This window comes from Esox lucius, chromosome 15, assembly GCF_011004845.1.
Source record: "Esox lucius isolate fEsoLuc1 chromosome 15, fEsoLuc1.pri, whole genome shotgun sequence".
Lineage (NCBI taxonomy): Eukaryota > Metazoa > Chordata > Actinopteri > Esociformes > Esocidae > Esox > Esox lucius.
In genome coordinates, this window is record NC_047583.1 from 21,682,298 (window position 1) to 21,701,804 (window position 19,507).

General features: G+C 45.7%; 2 protein-coding genes across 4 annotated transcripts in view; both read left to right on the plus strand.

The window, feature by feature from the left end:
* The first annotated feature begins 200 nt into the window (after positions 1-200).
* On the plus strand, positions 201-13,780 carry cdan1 (codanin 1). 2 transcript variants are annotated; one of them, XM_010897278.4, is made up of 24 exons: positions 201-416; positions 867-1,624; positions 2,582-2,821; positions 3,092-3,288; positions 3,701-3,808; positions 4,843-4,921; positions 5,022-5,142; positions 5,283-5,482; positions 6,344-6,419; positions 6,507-6,712; positions 6,835-6,967; positions 7,122-7,265; positions 7,531-7,697; positions 7,913-8,084; positions 8,165-8,219; positions 8,997-9,127; positions 9,265-9,368; positions 9,664-9,813; positions 9,907-9,970; positions 10,050-10,343; positions 10,545-10,652; positions 11,952-12,015; positions 12,438-12,640; positions 12,768-13,780. In XM_010897278.4, the coding sequence occupies exons 1-24, from the start codon at positions 339-341 to the stop codon at positions 12,990-12,992; spliced, it is 4,077 nt and encodes a 1,358-aa protein (XP_010895580.2). In that variant the 5' UTR covers positions 201-338; the 3' UTR covers positions 12,993-13,780. The 2 variants fall into 2 exon arrangements, with proteins under 2 accessions (XP_010895580.2, XP_010895581.2); XM_010897279.3 differs by having other exon boundaries at positions 870-1,624.
* Positions 13,781-13,816: 36 nt separating this feature from the next.
* The window catches only part of stard9 (StAR-related lipid transfer (START) domain containing 9), a 39,839-nt gene continuing 34,148 nt past the window's right edge, over positions 13,817-19,507 (plus strand). For both annotated transcript variants that reach the window (XM_010897277.4, XM_020054152.3), the window contains exons 1-2: positions 13,817-14,201; positions 16,490-16,559. In XM_010897277.4, coding sequence (XP_010895579.3) covers positions 14,155-14,201; positions 16,490-16,559 — 117 coding nt within the window. In that variant the 5' untranslated portion in view covers positions 13,817-14,154. The remainder of the gene's footprint in view (positions 14,202-16,489; positions 16,560-19,507) is intronic.

Sequence of the window (19,507 nt, forward strand, 5' to 3'; positions counted from 1 at the left end):
ACTGGAGTGTCATGGTAAACCGTTTAAAAACTTAAAATGAGATACTTCAGCTTTCGTTTTCAAGTGAGTTGGCCCAGATAAATGAAATAAAAACTCGCTATGTCATTATTGGGTATTTTGTGTAGATTGATGGAAAATATATTTAATATATCTTTACATAAGTATAATAAAACAAAATGTGGAGACTCCGGAGGCACTCTACTATTGAGAGCTCGCCCCCGTCCATCTTTAGAAGCGCGCAGCAACGCAGTAGCAGCTTTCGCGCGCCTGGTGCAGTTCTGGTCCACCCCTAAACTCAAAGACAGAGGCTCAACCAGGCAGCGACTGCTCAGATCAGAATGGCGGCTCTTTTGGAATCGCTGCTACTGAAGAAAGTGGAGGCTAACAAGGCCGTAGAATGGTTAAAACACGGTCAAGTAAGTGACAAATCATGCAAACCCATATTGTGGTGTATGGTTGCAATATTATTGCATGCGCTACAAAATGTCATCGTAGAACAGATGTAAACAAAACGTTTTCAGCACACTTGCCTGGAAACTTGGCTAGTTAGCTTGCTAACTATTTCGGTCAGGGATTACTTGTTAGCTAGCTAACGTTACAGTACTCAATTGACAAATTGCAAGCTTCCTACCAACGTCGGAATACTGAAAATGACCTTACTAGTAAAGCTAGCTAGCTATTTATTTTCCGAAAATATTGTCATGCCCAGTTAGCTTACAGTACTTAGTTTATGTCAATGCTTCATTAAACATCTCTAACGTAAAGTACCTGGACGTTCTTGAGATGTTTACTACCCTAATAACTTAAATACTTGTTTACATAAACATGCATGTTCTCATTTATTCTTCATACTGACATCTGCTCAGCAGGACAGTGACAGTTTGACCTGGTGTAAACCACTGAAGATTGAACGACAGGAGTTTGTTCCTTACCTGTTAAACTTCTTAAGAGAGCAGAGCAGCTCCGCCCTTACTCATGGCCCTGCCACACCTGCCAAAACCCCTAGCCGCCCCGGGGCTTCCCTGCCCGGTTTCTCCAGTGAGCGCAGAGTGGGCTGCAGATCTACCGGACCTGGGACTGGGTCTCGTGCCGCCAGCCGAGTCCAGCTATTCTCCCCCACTCCATCCCTTTCCCCCGGGGCTGAGTTAGATACTTCCCAAACTCAGTCTGAATCTCTCTGTTTTCATGGTGCCAGTCCAAATGAGAGTAGTTCTTTTTCCAGCTTAGTAAGGAGCCCTGTCCCAGCCTCCACCTTCAGAGCCAGTCCCTCAGAGCGCCGCTCCGCCCAGCGGGCCAGTTTAGGGGACTTCATGCTGTCCCCTCCAGATCTTCAGCAGCATCACCAAAGTCCCAGCTCGGGGGTCCATCAGCAGTCGCGTGGCCGCAAAAGGACGGGCATGGCAGTGCAGGGGAGGCAGGGCGGAAGCCGTGGTGGGTTCCAGACTGAGGAGGCGGGGCCGGCGAGAGTCGAGGTTGGTTGGAGGAAAGGAAGGGGGGGAGGAGCTAATAAGACGGCTGAACCAGCTGTGTCACCGCCAGTGGGTCGTTCTCCACCTCCAGTGCAGCTCAACTTCAACAACCTGGATGACTTTCCACCGATGCAGGCGGCGCGCGCATCACCACTGTGAGTTCTGATTTAGAAAACTAAATGAAATGTCGGACCCTTGAATTGATCACGACATGCTGAATAATTTGCACCTCAAAAAGTATTGGCAATGAGCAAAAGAGGCTAGGTGAATGTTACCGCATATGTACGGTGTAGTTTAATTTCCGAACGGGATTTACGTGTTATCTTATTATAGATTAAAGGGAATCAGCCTTCTAGCGGGAGAATGATCTCTGGGTCATTGTCTTGTTTGAAGATCCACTTGCAGCCAAATATCAGTTTCCTTCGCCACTGTATTTTACGGTTGAGAAGAGGTTATTTTCTTGTGTTTCTCACCAACTCCCCCACCACTGGTGGGTGGCCCAAGAGTTCTATTTTAATCTGATCATAACACTCTAATTCAAGTGTTAATGCCTTATTGCAAACTCAAGTCAACTTCTTTGTTGGTTGCTCTCAAAAAAGCCTATTTTGTTATCAACCTCTAAAAATAGCCTATTCGGTATAGAGGTGGTATTGGTTTGGTAGATTTAGAGACTTGGTCACCAAGATACAACCAACTACTGTAACTTACCAGCTGCGACTTGTGGGCCATCTTTGACTTTCTAACCATCTTCCTTGTTGTGCGTGGGGGTAAGATGCATTTGTCTTCTATCTGGCATACCATTTCCACTGGTGTTGAACTATTTTTTGGTACCCATTGCCTGATTTACCCACTTTCATAAATTTTTTTAATCCACAGTAGTTCCTTTAGATGTACCTATATACACGTAATGCTGAATTATTTGTAATTATTAATTAGAATTCTTTAGGCCGCCACTCGTTTTAAGAAAAAAATATTATAGTTTGAAAAGCAGTGTTTCCTATGAAAAACGATTTGTCTATTATAAATCAAGGTTGCCAGTCATTTTCTAGGTGGATGCATCTTCATTAGTGTTGTTTTATCATACTGTTCTCTCTCTTCTCTCTCCACATTAGACAACAGGCCAAACCGTCTCGTAGGATCAACCCAACCCCAGTCAGTGCAGAGCGGCCTCACTCCGGACCTAAGACATGTTTCACTTCCACCCCGTTCAGCTCCAAGCCCTCCAGCCCTCCCCCAGTCCCAGAAGCACTCAGTGGAGGCCTGGAAGGGGGCATCCCAACAGCCCAGAACCTGAATGTTGGTAGCCCCCCTCCCAGTCTGCAGGAGGAGAGGGAACTGCTAAAAAAAGAGAAGTAGGAGGGCCAGTTACCATTATAACAACTCTGTTTCGAAAGTCTTATACCCAGTCTTCATATTTACAGTATTTTACTTCTAGGACTGGTTGTGTTTTTATAGAGGGTGGAGTGGGGAAGTACAAAAAATGCGATCAATATTTTCTAATTACTGCAATTTGCATTTTGTGCCGAAACCACAATGTTTTTTGTTTAGCTATTTTTTTTTAAATGTTGAACAGTAATGACTTGGTTTTATGTCACGGCTATTTTCAATCTTCTTTCTTACAGGTATAAACGAGCCAATCAGATGTGCTCCCCTTTGCCATCCTCCCTGGACCCCTGTACCCCTACCAAGGCCGGGTTCCGGCCTGGGTCAGGCTCCAAATTGACTCCTGACACCCAGGGCTTGTGTCCTGACCCTTCTAAGGTCACCTTGACATCTGAACTGGATCTTCTGGCTGATCTCTACTGCGCCTGCATCTCTGGTACATGACCTCTAGGGGGAGATAGCTACCATAACAATAGACACTTAGTACAATTTACATTGATTTATAAATGTCCGTTCATCATTATTGTCATTAAAAACTACTAGAATAAATATATAGCTTTTTATTCTTTAGGAAATTAGCTTTTCTTATGTATACCATTTTTTGATTAACTGTCACTGCATGTTGAAGATTCTTCTGATTTTGGGTTTGCGTGGTGGACAAAAGATAGCTTACTGGTTAGAGGGTTGGTCCAGAAAGGTCATTTGTGCAAATCCCCAAGCTGTCACTTGAACAATCTATTGTTGTGGCCTTCAGGTAGGCAACGTAATCCTAGTTTCTGTTAATCATGCTGGAGGAGGGGGTCTTTTAAATGAATGAACTGTAAAGCGAAAACATTTGTCTCTACCAGAGAACCTAGTTCCAAATGTGTTCCTGGAGCTGTTCTTCGTTCTGCAACTGCTGACATCTAGAACACCCGCCGTTCCAGAGGACGAGGACCTAAGTGTGGCCAAGTCAGGTTAGAGGTGGAGAGTTCTTCAACAGAAAATAACCTCTAAGTGCATCATGCTGCACATTCTGCTGACATCTATCTCAACAGACTGTACTGTATCTTTATGCAGCTTCATCGTAACATGGCATGAATTCTTTTAACATTTGTCATGTGTGTTATGCATAATACTGAGGATGAAGGGCACTTTCTGAAGCAGCAATTGAGCTGAAAAAGAATCAACGTGTTCCTATAGTTATTGGCAGTTGTTGGTGTTCATATCTTGGTATGTGATTATTAACTGACATATGGTAACATTACTGGGAGTTAGAGATTGAGATTACAGGCACTTTAAAAGATAATTTCACCATTTGTTAATTTCAACACTGAGAATCCCAATAATCCATCTGTAGATGCTTTACGAAATACACACAGACATTAGTAACATTTAAATGATCTAATTTCCTAACCATATCCCTTACCTTAACCTGTATTCTAACCCTGACTACAACGTTAGCAAGCCGTTGCTTATCAACGGGATGTTTTTTCAAGACTGTAGGTAAGACTGTAGAGCATCTTTAGATGGAGATCAGAAACCTTAAATGAAGTGTCCCCTCCATTACTTTCCCTATGTCATGTTATATGGTCCATCACCCTCAGACAAGTCTGAGCCAAGAGAAATTGTAACCTATGGTTCCGTTTTCCCTTTTTAAACAGCCTTATAAACCTTTTGGCCTTTTCCCAACCAAATGGTTACATGCCCAGAGTTTGCAAAGCTGTCATCAAGGCAAAGGGTGGCAATTTGGAAGAATCTACAATATGAAATGTAGTTTGAGCTGTCTGTTATTTCACATCTGTTATTTTATGGTTTTGATGTCTTAATTATTATTCTACAATGTGGAAAATAGTAAAACGAAAGAAATTCCCATTTGACTGGTAGAGTATGTATATATCACTAATTAGCACTAGTATTGTGTTGAATTCTTAATATCTCCAGTCAGTTTAAGGAATAATTAATTGGTTAAAACAGAACTTTGCTGAAGTTTTGTATTTGATCCACACAGATATCCTGGAAAGGGGCTACCTCAACAAGGTGCACAACTGTGTTTACTTCTCTGTCCGGGTGCTGGACAATCAGTTTGAGTACGTTCCTAAGTTTTACTTTGTACTGTGCCTTCTGTCAAATGATTTTGAGCCGCTTTTTTTTATAGTATGGCTCCATAATAATGTCATCTTCTCTTAGGTTGGTGTCTCACCTGGACAAAGACACCCTGCGTCTGCTGGCTGAGAACGAGAGAGTGAGCTCTTTTTCTCCATCTCTGAGGGAGCGACTGGCCTTGGCCCAGACCTCCAGCACAGCCAAGGTAGAGAAACCAGCATTATCACTATATGACAAGCAATATTAAGCCCTGTTGACTTCAGTAAGTGTAGTTAACAGCAATTCAAATGTTCTTGATTACTGAATTGAAATCTAACTGAGCCGAACATTTGTCATCCGTTCTAGGTATCTGCGTCTGTAGACACCATCATCCATTCTGTCCCTTTCCAGCCGGCCACTGACAACCGCTCTAACTTCAGTAGTGACAAGGCTTTCCACACCTTCAAGAAGCAGAGGGACATTTTCTACGAGGTGCTGCGAGAGTGGTTGGACTTCCACAAGGAACCAGGATGGGAGTTTGAAGCTGTTCTGGGTGGCAGGGTCAGGTACAAGTCATAACAGAATGACGTTAAAAGGGAAAGTCAGCAGTTACTTCATCCAGTTATGGACTTTTAAATTATTGAATAGAATGGGCCTTGTGAGTGTGCCTTAGTTCAACATTTTACAATTACATTTTAGTTATTTAGGTGACGGTTTTCTCCAGAGCAACTTGTATACATTATTCATTACATACATTTAGTTCCCTATAGTAGTTTCACACTTATTTTTTTTGTAGGGTCTGAGTGGATGAACAAGGGGATTGGAAGTTGGGGAGAATTAGCTGGCTGTGAAATTAGGGCCAGATTGGCAATGTAGCCAGGCAATGTAACACCCTCCTAAACTTCCAAATGTTTAGGATCTTTAGTGACCAAAAGGTCAGGACAGTGTCCCTGTCACCACCCTGGAGCAACAACAACACTTCCAGCATCATCTGGTCTCCCATCCAGGGTCCAACCCTTACCAACCCTGCTTAGCTTCAGAGGCAAATCAGAATTGGGATGGATGTTGCTCTGCTGCTGGCTAGTTTATCATACCCCATGACAACTCCAACATATAACATCATTTTGATATAATTTCTATATCATGAGTTGTCAATGCTTGCATCCACATGTTGCGTCTCTCTGATTTTCAGTGTTCTTACATTTCTCCAGCCCTACCCTCTGTCTTTTACGATCATTTTAGGGATCAGGCCTCTTTATTGTTTTAAGTGCTGGCTGTTTAAGCCTGCTCCTAGACTTAGAGGATATGTCGAATAGTGGGTCACAGCCTTAAGACTGTCGGGGAAAAGTCCCAATCAACTCTTTGATGCCTTTTTATAAGTCTAAGTCTCGTTTTCATGCGTTTGTCCTTACTGTGTTTCCTCTCAGAGGTATGGTGAGTCAACTGAACTCCGCTGGAAACCACTCCCACTTCGCCAGACTCTTCCTCAAGCAGCTCATGCAGGTATGATATTCTGACGGTACAGTTATATACAAACACATATGCACACCCTTTCTCTCTCTCGAACACACTTGAATTGTCCCCCTATAGATGTGTAAAGGTCCCCATGCTCTGGGCTCCCTTGGTGACGCCCCTGACGCTGATCTGATTGACATGCTGGGAGCAGACAGCCTGGGGCGTCTGAAGCGTCTAGAGGAGCGTTTTATCCAGCCCCAAGGCATTCTGGGACCCTGTCCTCCGCCTTCCTTTCCCGGACACCAGGAGTTCTTCCGGGACTTCCTAAGGGCCGCAAGCTGGTGAGTTGATTTTTCAGTTTCACGTGTCACGCACATGTCCCGACCCCCCCCCCCCCCCCCCCAATGGGGAAGTTGCCTGATTTGGCATTTGACTGAATATCCGCCGTAACTTTGCATCCTAGCTGCCAGCTGAACCAGCACCTGAAAGACCGACTGTGTCAGCAGCTCCTGCAGCTGGACGAGGTGTCCATCCTGGCTCCTGTGCACTCCACTCAAGAGGGGGAGGTGGAGGAGGAGGGAGACATGGAACAACAGGTCAGCTTCTGTGAGCGCCCGGACTGGCCTGACGTGGTTGTGTTTGAAGACGTCGTGACCCTGCTTTTGTTTTAGTCTTTAGCTCTTTTACATTCCCATATCTCCTCTGTCTTTTTGTCCCGCCTCTCTTCATCCCTCTGTGTCTCCTCCTCAGAATGAGAAGCAGCGTTTCTCCTCTGTCCTGTTGTTAGCTCGTCTCCTGGCTAAGTTCCTGGGTTACGTCTCCTTCCTGCCCTACCAGACGTCTGAGAGGCCTTCCAGGGAGATTCAGGAGGCTAACGTGGCACTCCGCTCCAAGGTACTGTGGCGCCAGTGACCTGTTTTTGACCGAGAGGATGGCAAGGAGGTTGGAACAGTGGTGGTCTTGGAAACCCTTCTCAAAGTAGACTATGGCAAACCTGACTGAACCTGTGAATATTGAAAAGCATATTGTTTGTAATGAAGTCATAGATGGTCCACCTTCATCCAGCCACAGAAGATGAACGCTGTTATATGTGAAGTAGGTTAGTCTGGTTTTCAACCCCATTGGGTCTTCTTGACTGGTATTCTTCTCCGTCCCCCAGAGTTCCTCTGTTCTAGATGTGTGTGCGGTGCTGCGTAGCAGTGTCATCAGGAGGCGTACTGTCCTGACTGTGCCCTGGCTGGTGGAGTTTCTATCCATGCTGGATTACACTGGGCCCTTCCTTCTCTGTTACCGGAATGTTCTGGGACTGCTGCTCAGCCTATATAGGTTTACCTTAAAATACCTCCCCTCTCTCTCGCTCGAACCCTCTTTCTTTCCTTTTTTTTATTTTTAACATGGTCCTTTCTTTTCATGTTAACAGTAATCTCCCTTTAAGTCTTATCTCCTGCACCCGTCTCCCACTGTGGATCTCTCTCTGGTGTTCTGACCGTGTGTGTGTGTGTGTGTGTGTGTGTGTGTGTGTGTGTGTGTGTGTGTGGTAGGAGGATGGCGCTGTCTAGAGGAGGAGAGGTGTGTTACCTCAACCAGATGCTCTTGGTGGCTGTTCTGGGTTGGCTTTTCCAGATCCCTGTAATTCCAGAGGAGCTGTTCTTTTCCAGTGATTTCAGTCTTGATGCAGAGCTGGAGGAGAGCCCGAGAAACGCCCAGGGACTGGTGAGTCAAATTGAATACATCTCATCAGTTCCGTTTCAATGCTTCAGTCCTCCGGACCATTCAAAGGTGTTTCGTTTCAGGACGGTCTCGTCTTGGTGGACCAGCAGCTCCTCTACACCTGCTGTCCTTTTCTTGGTGGGTACATCTATAGGAATACAGTTAGTCTGGACTCCCTGGTGTGAAGCAGGTTGCAGTTGCGCCGTTGTGACCTGGGTTCATTACCTGGTCGCAGCATACCGACTGTGCTCGGGAGACCTGCCAAATGCAATGCAAATTGTCTCTGCACCATATGGGTTCAGGAGGCTGGCCAGGGATGCCTTGGCACTCAGGCTAGTCCTTTCTTGGATCAGGCCCCTAAAGCAAATTGTGGTTTTTAGCCTCCATGGTGGTGAAGCTATGGGGATTTCCACAACACTGGTCAACAAATTGGTCATGTGTGTTGCACAGATGAGAGTACAGTGGTGTAACGCTTTTGGTTATTTCAGTTATTTCAGTCAGTTTCCATATAAACCCAGCTGTCTATGTATGGAGCTAGCAACCTCAGAGGTCATTTCAAACTTGCCTGACAATGTGGTACATTGGAGGAGCTCCATTCGTTCAGAATAATCAACTGGTTTTATGGGTGTAATGTTTTGCCCACCAAAATGGAGACCTTAATGCGGCAGTTGCACATAGTCTGGTAATATCACTACAAGGAATGCTCCTTATTATAAGTAGCCTTGGCCTTATTGGCAACACAATCCATCTCCCTCTTACTGCAGGACAGCAGGTCACATCTACCAAGAGCCAACATAGATGAGGGATTAAAAGACATTTGTCATTTATAGTAATAGACATAGTTATTCATTTTCTGTGTTCGTTACCTTTTCTGCAGCAGTTAGACCCGGTTGTTCTCTTCTTTGTATTGATCAGGTGAGTTCCGGAAGCTCCTCGTTGCCTTTGTGGCTGGTAGTTCTGCCAGGGGTGGCGGTCTCATCCGTAAAATCACCCCGACCTCTGCCGAGCACAGAGGGGTTCCCACCAGGTCACAGCACAAACTGCAGGTACGCTCCGAAGTGTAGGTGCCTAGGTGGGCCACCGATTACGACACCCACAAAGACACACGACATACTTAACACAAAGAAACAGGAAACGGGACATCTAGGACCGCACTGACTTTTTTTTTCTTTGCTCTGTGAAGGAGGACTTAGAGCAGGCCTTTTTTCACAACCAGCCCCCGTCTCTCAAGCGCACTGTGGAGTTCGTAGCTGAAAGAGTGGGATCCAACTGTGTCAAACACATCAAGTATGTTCTGTTCTCTGTTTTGCATTTTTGGAAAGTCATGAAATGAAATCCTGTTTGGATAGTTGCCATAAGGCATGTGGAAGATGTTGCGAAAGATTCTTTTTTGGGATGAGGCTGACGCCACTCATCTCCCATCGCCCCAGTAAAACATGACAGCATGATGTGGTGAGGATGATCATCCGCCGAGACCGAAGAACCTGACAGTCTCGAGGCCGACATAGATGTAGCCAAATAATGAAATATGATGGTAGTGTTAGCAATGGAGCTCAAAATGGAGTGTGTGTGTGCGCCGCAGGGCCACGTTGGTGTGTGAGCTGGTCCGTGGCGGAGAGAAGTTGCTCAGGGAGGGGTTAATATCACCGGGGACCACCCCTCCCAAACTCAGCGACTCCATCTGTGCCCAGCTCTGTGACCGGGCCCAGCAGTCTCTGGAGAGAGCCACCAGGTAACCACAACTCCTTCCTCCTGTCTACTTGGTTTGACGGAGCTTGCCGATGAAATCCGCTGCGGTTTTGACTGCATCCTTGTGTGTTCTCAGGTTCTGTAGCGAGAAAGGTCCCGAAGCCATACGAGTTCTTCTTCCTAACGAGACGTCCCCTGCGGTCAGCGGTGCTCTTCTCACTTTTTTTGGTCTGAAACCGGTCAGTGTTTGCAATGTTAACGTGCCCTTTCTGCCCCCAGGTTCTCACCACGTCCGAGAACATCACCACGCGTCTGGCCACTGAGAAGGCCTGCAGCTGGCTGTCCTCTAACATCACAGCCCTGGTCAAGCGAGAATGGAAGACCATGTTTGACCGCGTGAAGAAGACTTCTCCCACCGAGACCGGGGATGTGGGAGGGGCGGGGGTTGGACCCGGGACAGGGGCAGGAACCCCGGAGCGGCCACGGACCAAGACCAAGGAGGCTATAACGTCCTGCCCTCCTGACTGCCCCCACTCCGCCCCTCTGCCGTCTGTTGTCCTGGTGGAGATTAAGGTACGATCCGCTTGGACAGGGTTCTGTTCTTATCAGTGCTAATTAATTAATTAAGCTTGAATGGTGATTGAGGTTCAGCTATCAGTTTCATAAATGTAGCTTCAGCTCTGTCGTGGTGGTGATGACAAATGTCTAATTTATGATATAACAGAGGAACATGATGAGGAAGGTGATGGTGTAAAGTGACTGTGTCCCCATCAGGAGGTGTTGAGTATTGCAGTTGGCCCCAGGTCAGAAGAGGATGTGCTGACTGTTCTGCAGTTAAAGGCTCTCCTAGACCGAGTAGAGGAGACACTCCGATGCAGAAAGGTACGTTGTCTGACTAGTCACTTCTGTATAACTCATACATATGGACACGAGCTCACAGATTTGACTTACACTCACAATAAACTTGAACTGAACTGAACAGAACATAAACCTGAAATGCGAAGTGTTGGTCCCATGTGTCATGAGCTGAAATAAAAGATCAAAGAAGTGTTCCTTACACACAAAGCCGGTTCCTCTCAAATGTTGTGCACAAATCTGATTGCACCCTGTTAGTGAGCATTTCTCCTTTGATAGGAGAATACATCCATCAGATCCGCTGAGGCATGTTTAAAAAGCGGATTAAACAGCATGATCATTAATCAGTGCTGGGCACAATAAAAAGCCACTCTATTGGACGGTAAAATGTACAGTTCTGTTACATACCATTATGCCACAGATGTCTCAAGTTTAAGGGAGAGTGCAGTTAGCATGATAACTGCAGGAATGTCCACCACGGCGGTTGCCAAATAAATTGAGTGAACATTTTTCTTCCATCAGCGAATTTTTCAGTATGTCCAACCGGCCTCACAACCTCAGACCGCGTGTTTTCAAGATATCACTGGAATTAATCATCCGGCTTCTTTACCTGCGGGATCATCAGACCCCAGCCAACCAGACAGCTTTAAAGACTGTAGGTTTGCAGTTGTTTGAAGCCTTTCTTCACAAACTGTCAAACTCAGGCACGCTCCTCCACCTTCATTGGCCACTAGCACGCTGGAGTAATGTGTTCTTCAAGGATGCATCAGAGTTCATCTGTGCCGGGCAGATGGCATGTATGGTATCGTGTGGGCGAACAGTCTGCTGATGCCAAGATTGTGCCCCACGGTGGCGGTGAGGTTATGACACTGGCAGGCATAAGTGACGGACGACGACATGAACAGTGGCGTTTCCTCGTCCTTACCGTGACGAGATCCGGTGGGCCATTCACCCGCCACCGTCCCCTCGTGGCGTCAGCCTCACGGGGCAAGATCTGTACACTACAGGAAGCTGAAGGTCTTCCGTGGCCTGTGTACCTGATGTTTAGGACGCACTGGATTTTTTTTTTAAGGGGACCAACAAATGCTGTGATGGTAATTCCATCATATTTCCATAACAATGCCTAGCTGTATCATCTGTCATATGAAATCTGTAAATCAATTTCAGTTGACTGATGATCTTATACGAATGAACTGTAACTCCGTAGAGTCTTGGGAGATGTTGCATGTTACAGTTCCTTTACATTTTTCGGGATGAGTTGTGTAACACATTGTGTTGTCTTGGAAGCTACAAATCTTTTATTGATAATCACTCTCTCCTCCTCAGTTCTCCTTCCCGAAGCCTGAACAGATGTTAATATGCTGCACTGTCCTGCTAGCCTGCAAACTAGGTAAGACAACTAGCGTTGGCTAGGAGATCAGTAAAAACCAGTCTGGTAGGAGACTTGAAGGCCAACTTTGGGCTATAAGTAGAAACAACCTCATTCAACTGTATAACTGGTCCACGCACCATCATACCAGAATACGTCCCGACAATAACAAAGAAATATCAGTATAGTTGGCGACACAAGGTGCAATTTCTTACTGAACCCTAAAGCTTACTTCACAAAAACAAATCCTGGTCAGCTAGAAAACACTGATCCGGCTAACTCCCCCTAGATACTATAGTATTATCTGACCAGGGCATTTCCTTATCAAAGCCATTTAAACCTCCCCAGGTCTGACTTTCAAATTTTGAAAGAGGTGGTGTTTAACTGAGCATTTAGCTACTACTTTTCTCTTGAATGAAAAACATCTGAATCTGTGATTCCAGTGTCAGGGGAGCTTCCTCTGTGTTCTGTAAAGCAGTGCAGTAGGCCACAGTCTCCCGGGTCAGGTGCTGTGCAGTCCACTGTCCAATCCCTGCTGGAGCAGCTGGTGGTATTGTGGGGGAAACCGTTTGTGTCTGCACCGCCTCTCCACCTGCTCTTCACTGAGATCACACTGACTGGCATCCTGGGAGCCAGCAACTCAGAGGTTCGTACTTCTATGACCTGTTATTGGCTTTTTACGGTATCAGGATAAAAGCAGATTATTACCATTGTGTTTGTCAAACAGCATTAAACAAATCTCATTAATCCATTTTCTTTGTCTGTCTTTGCAGTGGAACAATTACCTTTTTCTGGTCACACAGCTGGTAGAGAGAGGGATTTTGGGAATGGAGGAAGTGGTCCGTCACTGGGAGAAGCTGTCCCAGTTACCTTGGCCGTTGGAGTTCATGGAAAGAATTCAGCAATGTACCTTTACCAGATCCACCTCCTTGCCTGCACTGCAGAAATGCATGGACATGCTGCAGGTCTCACACCAACCTGTAGAGGGAGCCAACTGACTACTGAAAGGCAGAACAACTCTTATCTCTTGGTCAACAATAGCCAGTCTGTTGAGTGGACATAAGACAATACGAGGTGTATCTGAACTGCTGTTCTCTGTCCAGACCATGTTGACATTCCAGGCTCCAGAGGTGTGAAACACTTCCCCGGGCCGTCTGCCATTCAATCCCTGTTATGTGGCTGCCTGTATGGTTCTGAAATGAGGTGGGAATGTTAACCAGAAAGCCCTGCTGCCCAGGACGGGCGGAGCCGCCAGTCAGGGTTTGTCATGGATGTTGACTTTACTTTCTGACTGAAAGTGAGGGGTGCAGTATTAATAAAGGAATAATGGCATAACTGATGGACCAATAAAAAAAAATTGACTGAAAATGCACAAATAATACCCAATCCTTTAAATCCACCTAGTAGACAGTCAAAAAAGTTTTAAAATAAATACTATGTCCGTATTCTGAAAAGGGTGATTTGGGAGTTGAAGTTGTTGATTTGGGTTTGTGCAGAGGAATCATTTTACTCTTGCACAACTTTTCTGATGATGTGGTTCTATTTATTTGTATTTGACTCAACTGTTTTAACTCCCTTCACAGCCTGTTTCACCGTGCTGAGAATTCATGGCCTCTGACTGGCCCTGGTAATTCTGTGTTCATGGATGCTCTTTGCATTTGTGATAAAACCTTTAGTTCATGTTGGACTTACAGTACTGATTGTGTGCTGTTTGGATGATGCCTTTCAACATTGAAATATAGAATTCCGTATTTCAGGCAACAAAAATAAAAGGAAGAGTTTTTTATAGGCTTTTCAATTCTTGTTATTTAACTCTGATGAAGATGTTATGTTATCCCTGTCTATAGGTATAAGTACAAGTGTTTTCTTGAATTGCCGAAATCACTGATGGCATCATGCCTTATTGTCAATCCGAGCATCATTTGCTCTGTGCTCCGCCTCGCTCGGTCTACACGGACTCCAGGCCAGGCAGGCTACAGGAAGTTTCGTATTGTTCTATGTCCAAATTGTGTGTGTGTACGGTCAGGAAGAAGCGGGCTCTTTACCGGGAGAGATGGCTTGAATGATGGACGGGGAATGCGCATTTTCCCGTTTTTACGGGTGAATAAAATGAATAAAGAGAGTTCATGTCACTGCCTTACCTATACGAAGTAAGAAATCATGGCAAACGTAAAAGTCGCGATTCGAGTTCGACCTCTTAATGCAAGGTTGGTACATTTTCTATTTTACTGAGTTATCGCTCAATAAAGTTTGTCTACTACCTGTCCATGTGATTGGATATGGGATTTAGTAGGTTATGATCATTTGGAGGTCTCAGTACTTGAGATTTCTGCTGTTGTGTTGTCAAATGTTGCTACGCATGGGATTAGGCTTGGATTGGGCAGCACTGGGAGAGCACGAGCCCTAGCACACCCATTATTAGATTTATTTAAACTTTTCGATGAAAAGTGTAACCTGAATAAGCTCTATGCCTTACATTGTCGTTTTTACTGTGCATATTCGCTAGATCAGTATTCAGAAGCAAGAAAGACATGTAGACTGACACTTGAATGGTATGCTACAGCGCCCCAAAAAAAGCAATATTTGTCATATCGATTGGTAATCCAAGGTAATACTAATTGCTAGTAGTACGATACAGTATAGGCTGCAGGAATCTTGCAAGTAGCTTATGTATGTGTTTGTTGAATACATATCTTAGTTTTGTTATATCATACAGTTATATCACAAACTAATGTAACTTTTGTTGCTGAATCACTCATGGAAAAAGTTGTACTTTTTGTAGTTTTACAGCACCATAAAAAACGTCTAGCGTAACTAGAGTAGTGTAATAAGCACTGTGCCCCACATTCACCCCCACTCTATCCGCCCAGGCATTAGTCTAAATTACAACAGTATGTTGAATTAAATGTCCTATGGAGTGGGTAAGGGCTTTTGCTGAAAAGCTAAATATAACTTGATTAAACTGTATTTTGCCATTGCATTTGGACAAGTTATATAGGCCTAGCTGTAAACGTGTTGTTATGCCTTGGTCGAAATATCATTGGTTATTTTAAATACTTTCCTTGCACTTTGCAGCTGCAGGTTGTGCGTGCGTGCGTGCGTTGTACTGTATGTCTGTTCATATGTTAATAGGCAAGTGTTTTGCTCTACAGAACTGGTTAGTGGTGTCTTTCTGTCAAGCCATCATTCAGGCTTTACACTGTGATACAGGGACAACCGGTTAAAATCTGTCCTGTTTCTCAAAGGACCAACTGGCCACAATGTCTATCCTTTACCTGCAGACAGAAAGCCAATCACACTCTCCAACCGGCTGGAGTACACTGTGAAGCCTTTTGAAAAGTAAATAGGGAAGGAGAGGGCAGAGAGAGAGAGAGAGAGACCGTCCTAGTTCCCAAACATGTTTTAATTTGTCCCTCTATTTGAGCAATATGCCAAATTCTATTTCAATGTGTGTCAAAAGAGACGAAGCCTCATTTTATTTTCCATCTCCTTGTACTCATGCTAGTGGAGCCCTGGTTTGAAGCCGTCTAGTGAGGTTATCGTGGTTTTGGGTTAAGCAGTGCTGGCCTACGCGGCTGGCTTGGCTAAATGAATCCCACTTTGTAAAGCATAAGCAGAGAGCTGTGGCCTATTACAACTTACAACAAAGTCTCGGTCTCATCTCTACCACATGCACGTTGCATGTATGGACGCATAAGACACAACAAGACTGGGAACAGAGAATTTAATACTCCCACAGCCTCCATTATCACTCGAAGGAGTTTTACACTGATTCAGGTCTGCTCTATGAGAGCTTCACATTTCATTCTTTTGCATCAGATGAGTTCAGAACCAGCAGCTGGAGCCTACACAGCTGCACACACACATACACACAGACATACACCAATTGACTGACACGAGAGCTTTTGTCCCAGAAATGCCTCAAGCATACTTGTCAGGGGGACTCTTGCAGAGCCTGTTTTGTATAAGAACTGTTTTCTTTTGTGTAAGAACTGGTCACTGGTCAGATTTACAAAACTCTAATTCATGGAATTCCCTTTCATATGCACTTCATGTCACCCCATGTGACTAGTCTCAAGTGACAACTAATTAGATTTGCTAGTTTTGTCTCTAGGCTCTATCCCCTATTTAGAGTCACAGGAAAACTAAACATTGTCGGGAATTTGAAAAAAAACGTATGGATGTAATTCATATCATACTGACAGGTCTTATAACGTTGCAGCCATTTATCCAGCTGGGTGAAAGAGTTTGGCAAGATCAGCGCTGAGGAAACATGCAGATTCCTTCTAAAGTGTTTTTGCTCACTTGTGACTGTGACTCCCATAGTGTGCTACCTCTGTTTACCACCCTCAGCCCTAACACACACCATCAGGGGGGAAATGACGGATCAAATGTCTGGGCCTGGTAGAAACTATGTCCGGACACATGGTTAGTGTCTGCATATGCATGTTTCTGTGTCGATCTGGACTGCGTCATTGTCTCTTCTCAATCGCAGGGAAAGCGTGGACGGAGGGAGGCTGGCTGTGCAGGTGGAGGGCAACTTGGTGAGGATCAAGAAAACCAAGGTGAGTGTCCTGTGTCGCAAATGTACAAGAGGCAACATAATGTTGTTTTTGAGGTGATGGTACAGTGCATTAGGTTCAACTTGCTGTGAGTGCAGGGCACGCAGAGGGCATCAGGTCTCTGTAAGGGGGGAATCTAGAGGGTATCTTCTCATCTGTCACACAGGATGTTTAAGCCAGGGCTGGACACTTCCTGCCTAATTCCTCTGTTGTTTATTATGAGTGTGCAGAGCCTACTCTCTGACACACTCTCAGACTCTATTTAGAGGGAGGGTCTTTCCCTGATATACACTGATCGGCCATAACATTATGACCACTGACAAGTGAAGTGAATGACACTGATAATCTCGTTATCATGGCACCTGTCAGTGGGTGGGATATATTAGGCAGCCAGTGAACATTCTGTCCTTAAAGTTGATGTGTTAGAAGCACGAAAAATGGCCATGTGTAAGGATCTGAGTGACTTCGACAAGGGACAAATTGTGATGGCTAAATGACTGGGTTAGAGCATCTCCATAACTGCAGCCCTTGTGGGGTGTTCCTGGTCTGCTGTGGTCAGTACTAGGGTTGCACGATATTGGAAATAACTGAAATAACTTATATATAACTTAGATATATATTGCAAGATGAAAAAATACAGGATTTCTTCAGAAAGAGCTTTGGCTATCAACCTGACAGTATGTGTCCTTCATTCTTCCCCAGCCCCATCCTCTACAATTAAAACTAATGAAACTCATGAAAATGGTTATATTTCAGAACAGGTTGCTAGGTAATAATATGTAACAGTAATAGTATAGCAATAGGAACAGTAGTAAAATAGAATGCGCAATTGGGCATAACTTACCAACTGCAAGATGCAGTCTGTGGCCAAAGCACTGCAATCTGGTCCACTTGTTTAGGGCGGCCCAGCCTTCACCATGTTCGCGGCATTGTTTGTTGTTATACAGACTAGATGACTCTAATCTAGGCCCCAATCAGCTAAAGCTTCTCTCATCCCTGTTGCGATGTTCTAACTTTTACGATACTCTGGGGAAAGGCAGTTTGCAAACAGCAACTTTTCAGGTGGAAGTCCTCATTAATAAACTGCACGGTCAGACTTATGGAGGGGTCCGTTGTCCGTCTGGACCACAAGTCTGTTGTTGCTGTATAATATTCCACTTGTTACAGCTCTGTTTCAACTTGTGCCTTGCATTTCTCGTACAGCTCTGGGATGGCAACTTGAGAAAAATAGTTGCGTGATGGCATTACAATACATACCGCTTGTCAAGCAAACGGTTCATGTTTTTAAAACCCTCTTTGGCGACGTGAAATGTTATTGAATCTGTGATTTCTCTCTGTTGTTTAGAACCTTTCTCGTATGGTGTAATACTGGCAAATGCATCCAAAATAGATTTTTGTTTGGAACGGTATTGAGATGCTTTGCACTCGTCATACAAAGATTTTTGGTGCCGCCTTAAATGATCGAACAAATTGGTTGTGTTGTGGCAACAATTGCAAGGCACTCTCGACAAAGTACCTGTTTTTGGTCAACATGGAGCAATGGAAGAAGGTGGCCTGGTCTGATGAATTACGTTTTCTTTTAAATCACGTGGATGGCCAGATGTGTGTGCGTCGCTTACCTGGAGAACACATGGCACCAGGATGCACTATGGGAAGGAGGCAAGCCGGAGGAGGCAGTGTGATGTTTTGGGCAATGTTCTGCTGGGAAACCTTGGGTCCTGCCATTCATGTGGATGTTACTTTGACACGTACCACCTACCTGAGCATTGTGGCAGACCATATGCACCCTTAAATGGCAATGGTATTCCCTAGTGCCAGATACCACAGCATACTTCCAGAGGTCTAGGGGAGTCCATGCCTCGACGGGTCAGGGCTGTTTTGGCAGCATAAGGGGGATCTTCACAATATTAGGCAGGTGGTCATAATTTTATGGCTGATCGGTGTACATACACACACACACAGTTATATATATATATTATTATGGATTTAGGGTTACTGTCTTGCTCAGGGACAGAACTGCACATCTATCGCTGCTAAACTAGATCTAAAGCCCCATGCCTTTCATTGAAAGTTATTAGATATCACCTGGAGGCACGCTGGGCCTCGGTCAGCTGGAGGCACGCTGGGCCTCGGTCAGCTGGAGGCACGCTGGGCCTCGGTCAGCTGGAGGCACGCTGGGCCTCGGTCACCGGGAGACTCGCTGGGCCTCGGTCTCCGGGAGACTCGCTGGGCCTCGGTCACCGGGAGAATCGCTGGGCCTCGGTCACCGGGAGAATCGCTGGGCCTCGGTCACCGGGAGACTCGCTGGGCCTCGGTCACCGGGAGACTCGCTGGGCCTCGGTCACCGGGAGACTCGCTGGGCCTCGGTCACCGGGAGACTCGCTGGGCCTCGGTCAGCTGGAGGCACGCTGGGCCTCGGTCAGCTGGAGGCACGCTGGGCCTCGGTCAGCTGGAGGCACGCTGGGCCTCGGTCAGCTGGAGGCACGCTGGGCCTCGGTCAGCTGGAGACACAGTGGGCCTCGCTCAGCTGGAGACACAGTGGGCCTCGGTCAGCTGGAGACACAGTGGGCCTCGGTCAGCTGGAGACACAGTGGGCCTCGCTCAGCTGGAGACACAGTGGGCCTCGCTCAGCTGGAGACACAGTGGGCCTCGCTCAGCTGGAGACACAGTGGGCCTCGCTCAGCTGGAGACACAGTGGGCCTCGCACAGCCGGAAACACTCTAAGCCTCTGTCACTTCTTTGAGGGACGTTCATTTTACTTAAAGAATATGTTTTTTCAATGTTATTTTCTGCTCAAGGCTTGAGATTTTTAAGGCTGAGGTTAGCGGATAACGAGAGGAGTATATTTATGTTTTAGAGACAATGTGACAGAGATGAGCTACATATGGTGTCCTGCTGTTCAAGGAAGCATAATCAGGACCAGGGGGGCCCTAGAGCACGGTCCCATGGGA